Source organism: Bacillus rossius (genome assembly GCF_032445375.1).
Source record: "Bacillus rossius redtenbacheri isolate Brsri chromosome 4 unlocalized genomic scaffold, Brsri_v3 Brsri_v3_scf4_1, whole genome shotgun sequence".
Taxonomy (NCBI): Eukaryota; Metazoa; Arthropoda; class Insecta; order Phasmatodea; family Bacillidae; genus Bacillus; species Bacillus rossius.
Window position 1 is genome coordinate 24,793,084 of NW_026962010.1, and position 19,879 is coordinate 24,812,962.

Here is a 19,879-nt window from a genome sequence, read left to right on the forward strand (position 1 = left end):
ATGCACTTTTTATTCAGGAAGTAAGTTAAAAATTTATTTGTCGTTATTGCGATTTAAAAAGTTGATTTGTGTCTAAGATTAAAAATAATTAATATTATTTTCATCATTTTATTCCCAGTTTTATTACTCAATTATTAGTAGGACGTGATTTCTCGTCGCGGTGCGGAATACTTTTATGAATGAAAGCATAACTGTTCGTGCAAAACCATTCATCACACAAATGTCAGTTCGAAAGTATAATGTTGGAAATTTTTTTAATGATATAATTTTTGCATTTTTTCCCCCCTGAAAACACAAGCTAACACATCGATTGTTGGTGACAGCATTTTTTGTAATGTATGTAAATCTCTTAATTATGTAGAACGTTAATTAAAATAAAAATACCTGTTTTAAACAGAATTGACGATTGTTTGCATTTCATGGATATGGACTGGATCGCAACACTAATTTAATGTTTCAAGTTAATAAACACTGTCAGGAAGCAAGCAAGGCAATATGAGAACATTATCTTTTGGTTGAATGTAGCGAAAGGGAAAAACAGTCATCTTTCTTGCCACGATCTTGTTCGCAGATAACGCAGGTATAAGTAGCAAATGGACTCCACACAATGACAACCCTCCCATTATTCCGCCCCCCCCCTCGCTGAAACGCCCTCTCCCCCCTCCACCTCGGCGCAGGCGACAGTCTCAGGTATATCGCCCCGCCCAACCACTGGCCGTAGCACGTGGCCAGTGGCCCACCGCGCTAAACATTTTTACTAGGGAGGCCCCTTAACTGCATACCACACTAGACACTCGCAAAAAGCTAAACGTAAACACGTTGCCACAAAAACATTTAACTGCACCCTGCCGGCAAAGGGACGTGGAATGGGGGTTGTTAAGCGCGTAAACACGTTGCCACAAAAACCTTTATCTGCACCCTGCTGGCAAAGGGATGTGGAATGGGGGTTGTTAAGCGCTGACAGCGGTGGACAGGAAGTGGTATCTATTTTTAGATATGCGCTGCCTACGGCAGTACAGCACTCGGCAAGAGAAACGCAGTAACACGCTACTCACCACAAGAAACTTATTTTCTGTCCGTTTTTCTTCGGATTTTCGGTAATTTTTTCACGGTTCCTCGAAATCGGGTTGTAATAGAGAGGTGGTCGCAATAAATGGGGTCGCAACAAAAAGGTTTTACTGTATTTATAATTTTAATTATGTGTGATAGTGAAGTTCTAGTTAATATATAAAAACGTAACCATCTCTGATATATTATTTAGTGTGGTATATATTTTCTTATTGTTTCCCATATAGTGAAATGATAAAAAAAAATTAACCATTTCCCTCATTTTGCGTTTTCCCGGTTTTTACATAATTTTTTCCTGGTCCCTTGAAATATGTAAAAATGAGGTTCTACTGTTTTTTTAATGAAGGTTAGTGTACACTGAAAAAGGAAGATAGTCTTTTTGAAATTTAGATGGAACTTCTTCATGAATTAAAAGTGTGTGTGTGTGTGTGTATATATATATATATATATATATACACACACACACACACACACACACACACACACACACACAAATGATTTTCTCTAAACTGTTTTCTTTCCTTCATTATTTATTGCATAAACTTTACTTATAAAATGTTTTGCAATGTTTTAGTAAAGCTAAGCTATATAATGTTTTAATTTTACATATGGCTGGAGAACCTTTCATTCTCACCATTCAGTTAAAGACCAAAATGCTGGTCGTCGGTTCATTTTAATTCAAAACAATTATTTCTGTATGAGGCTTGGCTCGGCTCGGCTCGGCTCGGCTCGGCTCGGCTCGGCTCGGTTCAAAATTTTTTTGCTATGGTTCGATTCGGTTCGGTTTGAAACCAGAGAACTGAGGTTCGCCCAGCTCTAGAAAATTGTATACCTAAACTATATTATGAAGGTAACGGAAATAGCACAAACATAAGATAAACTACGCTGCATCGTGTCAATTAGCATAACTACTTGATCATTTCCAACCTTCAATAATATAACATTGCAGAAAAAAACGTAACTTTTTTTAAGTGGTGTCTGTTATACAAACGTATTTTATTGAAAACATAGGAAGGATTCAAACTTACGTGTGTGGTTTTTGAGGTTATTTGTCTCAATTTTATATCAGGTGTATATACTATGCACTTATTTTATAATTTTATAAATACACATGTGATTTCTTTTAATACATAGGCCTATGTAATTTTTTAAAATAAATGTGTGATATTTTTTAATAACATGTGGTGAAGTTTAGTGTGGGACTGGGATTCGAGATTCGATGACAAACACTGAGGATTCGGATTCGACCAAAATGTGGATTCGTCCCATCCCTACTTAGAACGTGAGAAGACTCGTTAAGAGTTGAAAAATGATTATGTTAAACAGTCCCCCGACCGAGGCAGGCCCCTGGGATACGTGAAAGAGATTTGAAATAATTAAGCAGAAAATGGAATTAATAGTCAGCGAACAAAGAGTGATGTCTCCGGGTGCGGAAGGCAGCGTCTTACCTCGATCGTTGGTTTTGTAGAACTGGCTAAGCACCGGGCTCCCTTGAAGCAACATGGCACCTTCCCGCCTTGCCAGTTTACCGTTATGCCTTTCTGATTAAGTGCCTTGTAATCTTATATAAAGAAATACAAAAACACTCCTAAAATTAATACACGTTCTCCCACGGCTCTATTACTATTTAACCTAGAGTTATTAATTAATTAAATTATGTATACATGTCAACTTCCTACATGTTCGGGTCCGCCCGGCAACGTCTTTAACTTACATACTAAAACTTATATTCTAAACAAAACAAATACTTTCCCGCCCGTCAGTGGCGACACAAATGAATGGGGAAAAAATAAAAAGCTTTACAATATAATTATTACAAATTTAGGGGGACGTCGTACTGCTGCTACAGTGCCCTCTTGAGGTAGTTTGTGGCGCGCTATTTAAACACACACACACGACTACGTACTCGTGACGGAGCGGCTGCCAGTACGGGAAGTGGGACGGGGGGGGGGGGGGGGGGCGAGGGGAAAGGTGGCGGAAGCTGACCAGGCTTCTGGGGCGCAGGCCCAGTTGACTTCAATGTTATACAGTGAAACTCTGTTAAGACTAATTTACTCTCTTTCATAGTTTTATCATGGGGGGGGGGGGGTTCTGAGTCAGTGTAAATAGAGATTTTGGGTGCCACCACGTGGATGGGCACGTGGATCCAGCTATTGAATCTGTCCCTGGGCCATAACGTGGCCCATGGTGAGCTAGGCTCGATTTCCCCCTGCACAGATACTCTGGAACTCACCGGCCCGCTCTCAGCGGCGATCACACACGCTATGTTATTGGCGAAGATGACTGCCAGTGGGGTCTTGACGTGCCCCACACACCTCAGTCTCTGTACTGGTAAGCTCGTGGTCGAGAGATGAAAACAAACGAGTCAGGGTGACTATTAGTTTTATTGGGGACGTACATTGACAAGACTCTGAGTAATCACACAATGAGGAGTTTTTACGTATAAAATAATTTATATTGCCAACGGCAAGTAGTCTACCTTAAATGCTGACAAGGACACTGCATGACCTGGCCCCGAAAGTACAAAGATAGTCATGCTATTTAAAATGCTCCGGGTAGCTTTAAACTATTAGGTAAAACACTCTACCACCAGGGTAGGCCTCAAAGATGAATGGATAAGGTTTAAAGATAATTAACAACGGCGGATGTTAACAGTTTAGTAACGAGCAACAGTTTGAAGTCGACAAGGTGCGGAGAACAGAAGCGCTAGCATCAGCCAGGGTGTCATGGCCGCAGGAAGTGGTGAATTTATCGTTAGCTCGATTAATATAGCAAAGCAAATATACATAACGTGTTTAAACCCTTCAAAAATTACACGCTAATTTAGGATTAATTACTACATACACCTATCCCTCACTTAGCACGTCTTCATATTGTGTGAATTCATTTAGCGCGATGTTCATTTTACTGCCCCAACCTTGAATAGCACGTCTGTAAATTTCAGTTAACACGTAATATCCACAGGCAAGAAAAAGTTGTGCATGACGCTAAGTCTGTTTCAACTTCTGTAAACAACAGATGTGTCGTGGGATAGCCAAACAAGGGGGAAGAGATGCGGGCGCAGATCTTTCTACGCTATCGGCTGTTGTACAAGCATCAGCTATGGTAAGTTGCGACTATAAAATTTAAAGGACTAAATGTTTTTACATCCGCGCGTATGCCGCTGTGCCGAATCGTCGCCTAGCCACAGATCGGGCTGTGAACTCAGTCTAGGCATTGGCAGGGAATTCACTCGAACAAAAGCAACGTCTGCCCATTCATCTGCCGATAACTGTAAGTGCGTAATCACCTGCAGTTGGTATCATAGTGGAATCAGGCTTCCAAGTGAAAGCGTAATGCATTGTGTTAAAGTATTTGAGCCTAAACTAGAAGTATTACGGCATGCAGATTGTCATGACGGCCACACATGTCTGATACTGTTGGTTGTAATAGCAGGAATTTATTTGTCATTAGACACCGTAAAAGAAATAAACAGATTATTCAAATGGAAAAGGTTGTTAAATGAATGTTGCAAGGAAAAAAAATAATATTGGCCTGACAGGATTGGTGTGAACCAGGTGGTGATACGCGAATAAATAAACACTTCAATTTTTTAAAAATTAAAATGTGATTATCCGGACAGTAATATCGGTTTCACTGTCAGTAAAGGATGGTTTGGAAAGGTACGCGACGTGAGTTGAAGGGCACGCCCGGACGGGCAAGTCAGCCAGCTGACTGACGATAAAGTACATAACTACATATCTCCCGTTACACGGTGTTGTATTTGTCATACATAGTGCGATGGGAGGCATATAAACATTAATGGTGTGACATATTTATCGTTGAGTGTTATTCTACGCATTTATATTACGTAAAGTATTGTTACGATTTACTGCGGGTTCGTAAAGGATAGCCCAATTAAAGATTTTTATCACACACACAGTTTTATTTATTACCACTACTTGTCGCTTACAAATAATCTTCTAAATTGGCAGATCATTAATTACAGGTAAATAAAAGTCAATTCCCCAGTCACTCGTTTCACACACCTCGCTGGGCCGCACTTCCGGCGCAACTCTCGCCGCAGCACCCCTCGTGGGTCTCTGCCGCGGGACTCCGTTGCCGCACTCCGCCGCCGCCGTCACACCCTTCGCCGATATCCCACACGACGACTCACTCGCAACTTCGCCCGGGACTCCGCCGCGCCCGCGACTCTATCGCCCGGAAACTCCCAACTCCACTGAACTCACTCACTCCCTGCCCTGGAACCTTTGTCCAGGGACTTCGCCACTCTGCCGCACCCGCGGCACTATCGCCCGGAAACTCCACCGTGGGAGAACTCCCCACTGAACTGAACTCTCTCGAAGGTCGGCCCAACCTCCTTATATAGCCCTTGGGTTCCCGTCCAGAACAATCGGGCATGTCTCCGAGATATAGTGCGACCTTCGCCGTCAAAATGCCTAGAAACGCGTCGTGAGTCCTCGAAGGACGCGGCGGCTGCTCAAAGAATGCCGATAAACGCAACAAGCATCGGGTTTCCACAAAACACGCCGATAAACATGTCTGAGTCCTTTTATTCCGTAGTGCGGCCTCTTTTAAGTAACTCGATCTGAGGCAGGTGCGCGCTGCGACGGTCAGGATGTCGTGAGATAGTATGACACGAGATACCAGGGAGAGGATGCAGGTGGAAGGGGGCACAGACAGGCCGAACGAGCGCGGCGACGCCAAGCACTGCAGCCAAGCACGATCGTAACAGTATATTTTCCTGCACAATTTTGGAACACATTAAATAAATTAGCCTTGCTATTTATGGAAACTAATGCTTCAGAATATGCGATTTCGAATAACATCAGCTTTTTTAGGAACGATTTAGTTTTGCTAAGTGAGGGATAGGTGTATTATAATTATTTATTTGTTAAGTTCAACTGAGGGTGTGCGCCGAAAGGTGTCACGCAGGGCGCTGCTCCGTCCTCATAATTAGCTGAAAACAATTACCCGGGAAAAAAATAATAGATACTTATTAATTTGACTAAATTGTAAATGGTATGAGGCTCTAACACAGCGCCTTTTGCCTGTAGGCCGAACGCGCGCGTGCTCACACATACACAAACAAACTTGTTGGCGGGAGGTTTGAAACAGAGGGGGTCGGTAGTGGCGTGCTTCACATCAGGCTTAGGGAGGGCGTAGCCCTGTCGACATCAGTTTACTAATAGTATAATTGAACAAATTTACAAATGGTAATAATTTCTAACTTGCATATATGTATGTTGAATAATAAATGTCTGTACAAAAAATACAATAATACATAGTATTCTAAATTAATTTTTTTGAAAAAAGTGATCCGGTTTTGTCTGCACAGAGTTCTTCTTGGTTTGCTGCATTATGTAATTTTCAGTGTGCCAGGCACTTTGAAGCGTTAGGATTGCCGCTTCGTTTAAAAACCGCGCGTCTGTGCGGGCGGCGGCACGTCGTCCCCTCCTTCCTTCCCCCTCCTAGTGTGTGCTGGCTTGCTTCTCGCCTCCCCTCCTCCGTTCGGCGCATGCGCGCTGCGCGGCACATATGTTATAAAACCTGGAGATTTCGAATTATTGGGTCTTGTTCTCCTAGTATTAACTAGCTTGCCTGACCTCGTTTAGAGCTCGAGTGGTTGTTAGCCAGCATGTAGTCAGTCAGTTAGACTTTAACTTTGAACGACGTGCGCGACCTCGGGGGAAAGAAAATGTAAGTTGGAGTGAGGCGGTGGCCCTTGCCATAATGTAAACGTTTCTTGAATTTTGTATGTTTTGTCTAAATTCCCTTTTGATCGCCACCTGGAAAATTACTTTTGGAAATCATAATTTAACTTCACTTGTTTGTAACTGTTCTCCCCTGAGTCGTCGAAGTACGTAAAACGTAACGTAATTATTCATTTTAAGATAATGTAACTTACTTTTTGTAACGCACGTAATCCGCATAAGGCAGTGGGTTTTCCCTGCGTTTTGACAATCTTGTAATTTGGCAGTTTCAATGTGTCTACCGCGCATGTTTTGTACCACGATGCGCCGGCATAAAATCTCACCTTTTTTGTAGCCTTGATAATGGCATGTTCTCTTTTGCTGTGTGTGTTAAGCACTTGGTTTATTTGTTACGTAAATGATTACCTTGTTATTTATTTTTGTTAAGTTTTATTAAAATTTAATTATTGTTAAAATTTGCTGTTGTGTTACAAATACCCGTTCACAATCCTTGCCATGCTATGCCGTCCCACCCCGTCCTTATGCCTGTAGGCATTACAACTTTGCCAAATACTGTCTGGCACATTTGCAATTCCTTGAATGGAGTCTCGCAGTCCTTCCAGATACACTAAGGCGTCAAAACAGGTTGGTTTTAGTGGTGCTCTTGCTTCACTGTCCTCATCCTCTTCATCTTCGTCATCATCTTCTACTGCAACCACGTCATTGTTTCTGTTACTTGCCATAGCTTCAGAACTCTGTGACTCACAAGGCAGGACATCACTGTCAGCTTCAACATAGTTGTCGAAACTACAAGTGTTTTTTAATTTGTCATGCAAATTTTTCCATGATTTATTGCATGCACTCTCATCATCAACATCAATTTTTCCATGAATTATTGCATGCACTCTCATCATCAACATCACCCTCACCAGTTGGGACTACAATGTCACCTCCAAAGCCTGCCTTCTTGAAGCAGTTGAAATAATGGTTGGGTCCAACAAATCCCAAGAAGCTGCAAGGAAATGCAGTGCATCTAAAATAGTCACACTATATGGTGGAGAGTTGGGTGTTGTGTGATTCATTTACGTGATTAGTCTGCACACAAGTCTCTTGCGGTAATTCTGCTTTAATACCTTGATCACACCCTGATCCTTGGGTTGCAGCACTGATGTGGAATTAGCAGGAAGAAAGTGTATTTTCACGTTCCTCAAGTTTGCTACATTCTTCGGATGGGCAGGGCAGTGGTCCATAAACACAATAATCTTCCTGTTCTTTAGTACTATTTTGGCATTCAGGGAGTGAAAATATTGTTCAAAGATGCCACAAGTCATCCATGCTGTTTTATTTGTGTACCTACTAGAGGTCGGCGTATCAGCATTTTAAAAATCAAATCGAATTTTGAATTATTTCCGAATTTTGAATTTTTTTCGAATCAAAAATTGTATTACTTATTGTATTTAAAAAATTTGTTTGACCCATGATTACTAATTCCACACTGTTAGCAAAATTAAATTATTTTTAGACATGTGATATTAATTATTTAGGTAAATAGTCAGTACCTAATTAATTTAACATGTATGACCTTATATACATACAACCTAACTAGTGCAAGGAAGCTTTATTTGAAGCTTAACACTTAACACATATTTATGTACACAAGGAATGAATTGTGAAACCATGACGACATTAAGCACACTGATTTTCAGATCCATACAAATGTTATTTGCTGAAAAGTTAAGAAGAATTCACATACCTATCAAAATATTTAAAAAAAATTACACAAAGTAAAATGTAATTAAATGACAGGCATAAAATACATAAACATTTTTATGTCATCCATATCTTAAAACAAAACAAACTGGAACAAGCCCTAGATGATTTTTGTGATTTCATTTCAAATTATCATGGAGAAATGTGAGTAGCTCAACATGCTGCGGCAGAAGCATTTCACGACGATCTGTGACTATCTTCCCTGCAGTGGAAAACACTCTCTCACTTGCCACTTGTGTAGCTGGGGCTACAGCAGCCAAATGTGGATAGTGATCTTTGTTTTTTTCCCCACCATTTATATGGATTGGTGGTCCTCGGTAAACGAGCTGCTGACAAATATTCCAAAATTTCTTTTTCAATTTCATCTGTGGTTGTCTTGTGAGAGGCAACTTGTCTAGCTCATCCCACAGTGACACTGCTGAATATGTTGTTGGTTCTGTTGGCTGAGGGAACACTTTATCGATGCATAAGGTTTTAGTTACATTCATTAACCTTGATATTTCATTTTTCTCTAAAGTTATAGCATGGTCTTTTTAATTTTCACTGAAGACTGCAAGTTTGTACCTAGGATCTGTGAATGTACTAAGCACATTTACAGTGTCCAGTTTATACAGAGGAAATCTACTTTTTATTGATTTCACCAAATTTCGAGCAAATGGTATATAGGTGCCATTTTCATTCCTTCTTTTATGATTATTAGTTGATGCCTGCAAGCAATGAATCATTGGTATGATCATTGATGTAAGATATGAATTTCCACTAGATTCTTGTGTTGCCTCAGCAAAAGGCTTGAGTACATCAACAACCCCTACAGCTAATTTCCATTGTGACGAAGAAAGGCACTCATTGTCTGAATTAGATGCTGTCAGTTCCGCAGCAATTGCCTCTTTCAAAGATATTAATCTTTCAAGCATCATGAATTCACTGCACAAACGTGTCTCAACATCTTGTATGAGCTTCAATGGTGGGAGGTTCATGGTTTCTTGTAGGGTTTTCAGTCTCATTGTTGAAGCATTGCTTCGATTATAGTGTCCAACAATTGCACGGGATTTGGAAATGAGCCCGGTTACATTAGGTGTAGAACTCTTTGCGTCATGAATTGCCAACTGTAACGTATGAGCAAAACATTGTCTTTGGTTCCACTGAGTAATAGAAATTGCAGCGTGCAAATTGCTAGCATTATCGGTGACAATATAAATCTTTATATTGCTATCCTGCATGGGAGGTGGTATATATGCCAACTTTGACACGTGTCAGATAGAACATGTCTAAGATTTTCACCTGTGTGAGAACCTTTCATAACAGTGTTTCCCAGAGTGAAAGACTTATACTGAAAACGCTGTGAAAGGTAATTACATGTAAGGGACATGTACCCAGCACCTGCTCTGGATGACCTGTTGTCAGTAGTCAATGCAAGACTTTGGCAGCATGTGGCTTGCGTATCGTCATCTAAACACAAATCTTTGTGTAGCATGTCCTCCAGCTTTTTGTGTTCAGTTTTGTAAAGTTCTGGAATAATGTTCCGTGAAAATGTAGTCTAACAGGTATTTGTAGTTGGGTTTCAAGTGTTTCATCAGATCTTTGAAACTGTTTTCCTCCACAAAAGTGTACGGCAGATGGCACAATGCCAACATTCTTGCAATTTTATCTTAAATAGCTTTTGCTTCTTTTCCTTGGGATGGAAGAGGTTGTTTTTCTTGGATAAAATGTGACACTGTCTGTTGTTTCAATGTGATTGTACTTGTAGGTAAAACTGACTCTGGTTCTGGGTTTGCTAGTGATTTAATGTACTCTTCATAAACTATTAGATGATGCCTGGGAAAAATGACTCTTGGGTGGTTGTTCCTAGAAAAAAGTATATATGCAATTGTACCTACTACCTCTCTCTTACACACCTCAATTGATTTTAAAGAGGAAAAAGGGTAATTGTGGACCCCCAGATTAAGTGAACGTAGATTTAGGTCGTGTCCGATTCGTTATGAGTACCGTGTTTTATCGCATAATCGTTGCACCAAAATTTTAGGCCATCAAAATGTGAAGAAAAAAATTCTCGCATAAACGTCGCATAATGTTTTTGGTCCCGCTGTTAGATTCCGAGCGCTTTGTGTAGGTAGGTTTCTCGTCTAAAACCTAGTATTTTAAAGTTTAAATTTAATATTAATTCGGATATTACAGCTTACTAATTGAATTAATTATATACGAAGTTGTCTGACGTGTAAATTTTCTTTTAAAAACTTCAAAAGTTATGCACTTTGTGTGTTCCGTTTTCATCACAGCTGGGTACCGCTTATAATCACAGAACATGGAGGGAAATAAAGAAGTGCGACTCTTACAGTGGAAACTGAAACCATGTTTCACGCAACATGTGTCGCTATCTGTTGGCCGGGCCCATATCTACCAGCAAATAAAAAATCGGAATAGAGGTTCTCATACAAAGTTTTTTTAGTTAATACTTTTTTTGGTTATATTAAGTTATCTCCTTGGTGGCACAAAACTAATTTAATCGATGCGAAAATACTTAATGCTGTTTTGTAATAAACCATCATGTAATAAATAAAGGAGTAGGAGGTGCAAAAACTCATTGTATTACACACCACAAAATTAGTGGCTACCTAAATAGAGTGAATTTTCACTGGTTTGTTTGCCTGATAATAGCTTATACATTACTTCTCCTAATAAATAAATGTAGTTATGTCAGCAATATAATATGAAAACTACAATCTAGCAGATGGGCCCATAACTACTTCAAAAAACTAAATCTCAGTCTCGGTAATTAGAGTTTCTCCCCCATTCTTATAATGCAGTCAACGCTAGTTGGCGTCATTCATGTTTAGTTATGTTGATTCCCGTATAGAGCACGCGCATGTAGCCGAAGATCGATATTGATAGCTCGCCGAATGCATGCAACGCGCGCGCTCTGTTGAGTGCCGAGTTAACTACATTCTACACTCTTGGTCCGTGCGTACTACGACAAAAGTTTAGCGTTCGTTGCTGCTCATGGTTTTCGTTTTTCTATTTAAAGTTAAACAAAATGTTTTGGTTGCACAACTTATTAATTAAAATTTTTTAGCGTGAGTTTGTATACCCTAATTTTTAAATGAACGTAATTTACGTGAATAGGTTTTATGATTAACTTTACCCAACAAAATTTTTTTTTGCACAAAAGTCACACCTTTACTTTTCAAACTTGATTTAGTATAAAATGTGCGACGATTATGCGTAAAACACGGTATTTATGTTTGTTTTTTTATTTTGATGTATTTTGACAGTCACTCTTTAGCACTTGTCGTAGCACTAATTATAATAATAATAATTTGACACCTAAATCCAAAAATGTCTACTTTTGAAAATGATACATTTACCGCAATAATTTTTAAGAAAATAATAGCAACATGGTATACAAGTTACAAAACTTAATTATTATCAAGTTTTAAGAACAAGACAAACAACGGTTTACTCCTGAACACGTTTATTTTACCGCCATACATGTGTTTTGAAGGTTAACAATATGGCGTGGTTTATTCCCAAAAAAAAAAAAATCCACTACATACAAAACTGGACGTACGAATTGATAAATACAGCACAGCATGACATAAATCTGTACACAATATCACGTCACATAATAATTTTTTTTTTTTAAATCTGATATTTAGGACACGACCCAATTACATTGACCCATTATTAAACACCAATGTACGCTGGCCTAACGAACCTGTCGGCGTCTTTAACCGTTTGTTGCAGTTCAAGCAAATTGCTTCGCCGTCATCTTGCTCAAAATATAACCACAAACCACTTCTATTACGTTTTGCTTTGTCTGCCATTTTAGTTCACTAAAAATATGCCAAATTTGGAGAATTCCCAAATAAAACACAATATTTACACACTGTTTTTAAAGATTTTGTGAAGCATGCGTGACATCATACTAAGTCGATTCTTGTGTGACAATCACGCGTTCGATAATAATTTTCAACCATTGGCAGAATCTACTTATGAATGAAGTAAACAAACAATACGTAATTTTCTGCTTATTTTCGTTTTGGCTGCGTGCGTCGAAAGTTAAAAACGCGGTTCATAATAGATGTAACTAAATTCTTATTGTAAGATTAACGGGATTTTAATATTTACGTCCTACTAATATCGGCCAATCAAAAATGTACAAGATAAAAAGTAACAAGTATCTTTTTTTTATTATTTTTTATTTTTTTTTATTTTTTTTTTTCCAAAAAAAATTTGATTTGAGATCTCGAATCGAATAATAAATTATTTGCGAATATTTTTTCGATTTTGAATATTCGCAGACCCCTAGTACCTACATGGTAAAGTTGTCACATTTTAAAATCTGCATGGATTTTTGGCCTTCCCAATTACAAAAAGTGAAAGCTTCTTGGACCCATCCATGTTGGCCCCCACAAGAACAGTCAGCCTCTCCTTGCTTTGCATATTTCCATGGCAAGTCTCTCCTTTTAAAACAAATGTCTTATCAGCCACCATTTGGAAAAAGAGGCCAAACTCATCAACATTGAAAATGTCCTTCTGTTCGTACTCAGATAGAATTTTAGGCAATAATACTTTCCTTGCATCTATTGATTCTCCACTCACACTTTCAGATTCTCCACTTATTACTCGGTACACAATGCCAGTCCTATTCTTAAATCGGTCAAGCCATTTGATGCTTTAAATTCAACGTTAGGGATCGTCCATTAATCACGTGAGGCTCGAAAGGGGGTGGGAGGGGGTCGGGAAAAATCAGGGGGTTGTAGAGAGATTTCACGCGTATTTATTTTTTTCGCGTGATTTCTACTAAACCGAAAAGCGATGCGTGACCTTGACTCGCCGTAGCCAGGCAACAATATCCCCGCCTGCCGCAACATGAACCACCCGGCTCGGCTTGCCAGTCGCCAGTAAGACTGTTATTTTGGTGCCGAATACATGCTGTGCTTAATTTTCCAGAATTAAATTAGATCATACATATATTTAAAGATAATATTCTGAAATTCTTATAAATATTTTGTACCAAAAAAATACACGTGATTTATTGGGGGGGGGGGGGGGGGTGTAGTCTAAAACCTCACCACATATCACTAGGGGGGGGGGAGGTGGGGTTAAAAATTTGCTAAAAAAATCACGTGATTAATGGACGACCCCTTAGGTGTCAAAGCTATCTGTTGTGCTGTTTCTTTAATCATGTCACTCGATGGTTTTTTAATCTCTTCATATCTTCTACTCTTCCTTTTCTTAAATGTCGATGAAATATTGCCGGCCTCTGAACATATTTCATCTTGTTTGGCAACCGTAGTAGTCAGTGTTGATGGTGGCATTCCCATTCGTGGAACCTTGGGGTTGGAATTAACTTTGTTTATAATGTCCACCTTTTCTTTTAATGAAAACGCTTTGTGTTTAATCACATTCTTAGTTAACACCATTATTACGAAACAAAAACCGTATTTTAATTTGTCTTTAAATTAACAAAATCCATAACACCAGTGCAAGATGGCATTAACGTAATGGGCGGTAAAATAATACTACTATGCAAAAGGCAAAGTGTGTGTGGTGCAGCAATTGGCGAGTTACCCATAACGATAGTCAACTACGTGCACGCACTTATCAACCTAACCAAACATGATGCTAACCACCGCTGCACAGCAGCGAGCTATCAATATACCAATAATCGACTTCTGCACGCACTCTGTACAGGCATCAACCTAACTAGCAGAATGTCAACCAGCGCTGGCTACATTTATATGAGCTGTATGTACATCAAGGGCGGACATAGAACAAATCAAGATCGTAACGTTTGAAAACTTGTCCTAAAGAGATTTTACATGTCAGTGTTGTTAATTAAAGAAGAAAATTGTAATTTCCTAAAGAATAATACATTACAAAAAAAATTTTTGTACAGGAAACTAATTTTATAAGGAACTTCTTAGAAAATAATAACCCACAACATAGGTATGGAGAAAATGGCAGGACTGAAACATTTGATCTTATGAGATGGGAAATTTATTGTGCGGGAGTGTTTAAAACAAGTTTCACTGTAGTTCTGGAAAAAAAAAAAACTTGAATATATAAAGTTTACATGCAGCACCATGTCAAACCATTTTCTGTTAATTGCTAATGGATACAATTGCTGTGTTAGAATAAAGAATTGTGACTTTTTCAGGCAGAAGAGTATCGCTACAATAGAGCAGAATATGAGCGAAAGGCGAGGGAGTGGACTATAAAATATGCTGTTCAGAAAGCCACAAACACTACTGATTGTGACACTGGAAAGGTATTGATCACATTATAAAATATCTTGAAAATAATGATGTTTCATGTTGCCCGGATGGTCATCATTGACAGTTTTGGGAAATGAGATTATTATAAATGACCAATAAATACGTAGTTTCAGTGATTGAGACAGGAAGTGTATTTTCAGCAGATTGTTGACACATAGATATCTAAGAAATAATGTTTGTTTCTGCTTTTAAAGAATAATTGCATATTAATTACATTAATTAAAAGAACTGAAAAAAAAAAATATTTTTTTTTCCTTTATAAGTTGTGGTATTAGACTATTATGGGTGTGAATTTAAGGAGTTGGCATTCAGCCTTGATTTGTGAGTACTAATTCACCTTCCTTGACTAACCTTAAATTTTAAGTTGGTATTATTTCAAACTACTTTAAACATTCCACATGTATGGTTAGTAAATTTACATTAAAAAAAAGCAAGGGAATGTGAATTGAGGAAACTTTTTAGTATGCCAAAAATAAACCATATGTTCCAGATATGTAGTTGAATTAACCTTAACCCACTCATGCTCTCTGTAGCAACATAAACATCATTGATTTTTCGTATGTTGGAATTGTAAGACATGCCACATGCATGCTACATCAAATGTACAGCTAGAATCACTGACAACACCATGTCTGTGAAACTCATCTTTCCACAGCAATTGATTTATTGCTCACAGAAGATAACATAGTTTTGCTGTGTTGACGTGTTATTGCAGTCTATGGCCATTAGGCCTGTGCAAATATTAAAATTTTCAATTATAATTAGTTTATTTGATCCAACTTTCAAATAACATATATTAATTTGATTATGGATATTTGACATATTATACCTTGTGTGTTCTTCATATATAAATTGTTCACTGTTCAATTTAAGTCATTTTAGTGATAGAAATACTAAGTTTATATGTTTTTATGGGGCAGCATATTCAAAAACATGAACTATAGTTAGCATTTTAAACACTCGAGTATTCAAAGTTAATTCGTTATGGTCTCGCAGACTATTATTATATGTATTATGTGTGGACAATTGAATCCCCAGACTATTTTTAAGATTTTAAATTTGAAAACAAACTACAGTATTTAACCACGTATGGGTAGCACATTTTATGCTGATTTTTAGTGTAATTAAATGTAGTGCTGTCCACATGCTGGACTTGACTTTGGGTAAAAAATAATAATAATAATATTGCACTGTGTGTGTGTGTGCATGTGTGTATGGGTCTGTGTGAGACCATGTAGCCGTGTTGATGGTTCTCCCTATCCTTATCATTGTAAATGTTCTATGAACTGGCACCCACACAATTAACATGTCTATCTTGACAAGGGTTTATGATGCAACTGTGACCAAACAATATCCTTTGTGCATGAGATTTCCCACCCTTTCATCTGAACATTTTTTGCCAAAGTGCACCTTTTATCTTTTATATTCATTCAGTCTCCCGGTAACATGAGTGCTAGTTTTTGTAGAAGGTAATTGACAAAGAGTAGCTTGCCGCCTCTTCTCTGTCCGCGGCAAAGGGATGGGCAAAATAATAAAATGCAATGGAGGAAAAAGAAACAAGTGATTAACAAATACCAGTCTTCTCCTTTGTCTTTTTGTTAGGTAGTGCAGAAATTGGATGGGTCATAAATATGCCGGGGAAGGGGGTGAAGAGAGAAGTGGGCTGCTTCACATTCTCCCATAATTAACAGACAAAGAAGAATCGCGGATCAACAACAGGGCTGTAGTTTGTACGCAACAATAAGCTAGACATGGAGCGATCCTTGCTGTAACAATGTTGGATTTTTTTGCGCAAAATTAATATGCATATGCAGAGGTGACCCTTCTGCAGGTAAAATACTTGCATTCCAGCAGTGAGAAGAAATAAATAAACATCTTCAAACATGGTATACAATATAAAATACAGACAGTTGGGATGGCCACTAAAAAAAGTTAAAACATAATTACTCTACCACCATAGGACACAGTAACAGCTACATGCTGTATTTATCTATAATAAAACAGATCTTGAAATTCAAAAACCAAGTTAACAAACTTAAATTATGGTTCTGGTTTCCAAAGAAAGTTGGCAGAAAATGTGTTTGTAATTTTCCTGAACTAAAATACAGTTTTACCTGGTTGTCGTTAACAATGAAAACGGGTGAATAAGTGGGGTTTAAAATGTAAGTGTGAATTTGTATAGCAAATAGAGCTTTTTTTCCCCCAAAGTTTTTCTCATTATAGCCTATTGTTTAGTAATTGTGGTATTTTGTGGTCTGCGAATATTGCCTGGATCAGTATGTAGAGTAGCGGATTCTGGGTACACAAATAATAACTAAAGAAATTTTTTAAATGTTTTTTTGGCTTCATATACTTTACCAAACTGCACACAGTTTTTCATATAATGTGTGTTTAAATATGCATGATACCCAACTTATTCAAAACTTGTCAATTCTGCATGGCAATACTCCATAGGGTAAGTTCCTTCAGGCTCTGAGGTTGGTTCACCTGCTATTGCTTAGTGGACAACGGACATCTTGCACGTAGTTTGTGTTTGTTTCTTTGAGAAAGACGTTATGATTATCAAAGGTTTGTGGTTGTGATTATCTATTATTGCTGAAAAACATTAAATTATTTAAAATGCTTAGGAAATGGAAAATTGTGATCCAAAAAGTAAGTTTGTTGTCATGGAAAGTTCTATACATGACTGGAAAAAAAATTGTTTTTGAGTGATAGTGGTATTGCAATAGATTTTTTTTGAAAGGTTAGAAAGTTTTTTGTGTTCATCTTCAGCAATATTCCAATTTATTTTGTATATAATCTTTGTAAAATAGCATTGGATTTGGATATTCCTTGCTGAGATGTTAAAGGTGCTCCACTGCAGGAAGCAAAACCGTTGCAGTTGATAGCCATTTTACTTGCATATCACTTTTTCCTTGCTCCTAAGTAGGCTAAACATGTTATCATTATCACTTAATACATAAATTTAAAAAATAAATACTGTCAGATATCTTTAGATGTAGGTACTTAATGATTTATACATATTGATACAATTTTGTGGCAAGAATAAAGAGAACGAAAGAAAAAACGAGTAGACATCAACATCTGTACCAAGAATGCTATCTGTTAACAGAAAATCTTAATGGGAATTTCTAATTTTGAGTATTTACCCAAGTCCAGAATAAAGAATAACCATTAAATGGAAACTTGAAATTTGGTCTTAAGTTCTGTTTTTAAAATTTTGGTGTAAGGCTTATTCTTACCCAAAATTTTTTTGTTATGGTCTAAATGTTACGTGCGCAAGACTTATGGAGGGGTGCTGCTTGTTTGGGTGAATACAGTATATTAACATATTACTACTGTAACTGACTTAACTTAACCAAACATTTACTTCAGTTATTTTCCAGAAGCCGCCCGCTACTCGATATATTTACCATTTCCTTTACGAATTTGTCAAAGTGAAATAAAAAAACTAAGCAGCATTACAATGATTCTCATTCTTACTTTTTAAATTTAATTTTAGTATTTTACTAAAATAGTAGTGTATTGTATTTGTATAGTAGTATGTGGATTTGTATTTGAGAATAATTTGGTAGTGTGTTCGAATAAAACTAAAAAATATCTATATATTCACATGGCTAATGGCCATGGCTTCCAAATAAACAAACATTGGCCCAATTGTGAAAATAATGTTGCAAAATTCACTTGTTACGAATGTTATAGATTTTTGTAGATTTGATTTGCAGCTATATTGTTGAAATATTTATCCATAATCAGTTGTTACTATTATTTATCCTGAACCTCCAAACCTATTCCAAATAACATGATTACTTTCCTTTGATAGTTCAGTGATGCTGCTGCTGCTCCAAGCACAGAGAAGAGGAAGAGCCTTCCCAGTGAAGACGAAGATGGACTTAGTGCTGCAAAGCACCTCAAGACTGAAGCAGATTGTGATGTTTTGACATAATGCTTTCTGTACATGAATTTTTGTTTTTAAATGTGTGGGAATTGTAAATAATATTCTGCAATTTTTGAAAATCCTAATAATTTTTTTTCTAATTTAGATTAAAAATAGTTTTAAAAAATAATCATTTATCATTTACTATGTACCTTACTTTTCTCTTGCTCTTGAACTGTATCTTAAACATTTCTTTTATTTTAAATTCATGTTGTAGTGTTGTATTTTTGATGAATAAGTTGAGATGTGTTGCCTTCCCCAACGTTGGACCCTCTTAACTTGAGCCCCCTTCCTCGGAAATGGTGCAGCGACGGTCGAGACGGTCATTGGGGTTTCGGTGGCTAACTCGCCACAAGCCAGCTGGTTTGCAGAAGGCACAGCCAAGGCGCAAGAGGTATAACCAAATGTCTTTCAGGGTCATTAATTTGGCAAGGTTCCCTGCCAATGCATGCACATAGTTTCGGTCGGTAAATGACTCGTTAAGATAATTTTAGTTCAAACAATTGGGTTATAAGCAGAGATAGCTATTGCTGATTTAAGTAATTGTATGAGAATGGCGGTTAAGATGCCAGAATCCTAAATTCCTATTGGTAGATACGTACCTTTATGGGATTTGGTTCTATATACAGGATGTATCAAAATTCATGTTACAACGCTTGAGGGTAGAAAGCTCTTATTATTTGCAACCATTTTTGCCAATAAACATGTTGCCAGAAACGCGTAAAGCCCCTGTAGCCCCAGAAAGAGTCAGCGTAGGCAACCCGTTGGGCTTTGTGCGAGACAGACGATGCTGTGGTGAATTACGTGTTTACGACGCCGGGCAGCGCTCGAGAGGACTGTACGATGTTGAATGCTGACTCCTGCCCCTTTTTTACTTCCGTTCGTGGCGCCCTCACCTCTTTTCTTCCGTTCGTGCCGTGCCATAGCACTGCGCAGCGTGACATCCAGTGTCGCAGTGTGTTTTGATATCACTGGTGGTCTGTCGTTGAATGTTCTGTCGTACAAGCAAACTCGTGGCGTCATTTCTTTCGCTGTGGTTCTGAAAAGGGCAACGTGTTAGTGGAGCTCAATGGAGTACACGTTTAGTGTGTACACGGACATGCTGCTTGTTTACGGGGAAGCTAGACAAAATG

At 38.0% G+C, this 19,879-nt stretch overlaps 1 protein-coding gene across 4 annotated transcripts in view; it reads left to right on the forward strand.

The window, feature by feature from the left end:
* The window catches only part of LOC134541750 (ubiquitin-conjugating enzyme E2 T-like), a 71,271-nt gene extending 52,436 nt beyond the window's left edge, over positions 1 to 18,835 (forward strand). For 2 of the 4 annotated variants that reach the window (XM_063385411.1, XM_063385410.1), the window contains exons 4-5: positions 14,692 to 14,802; positions 18,633 to 18,835. In XM_063385411.1, coding sequence (XP_063241481.1) covers positions 14,692 to 14,802; positions 18,633 to 18,755 — 234 coding nt within the window. In that variant the 3' untranslated portion in view covers positions 18,756 to 18,835. The remainder of the gene's footprint in view (positions 1 to 14,691; positions 14,803 to 18,632) is intronic. The other 2 variants (XM_063385413.1, XM_063385412.1) reach the window with 1 other exon arrangement.
* Positions 18,836 to 19,879: the final 1,044 nt, after the last annotated feature.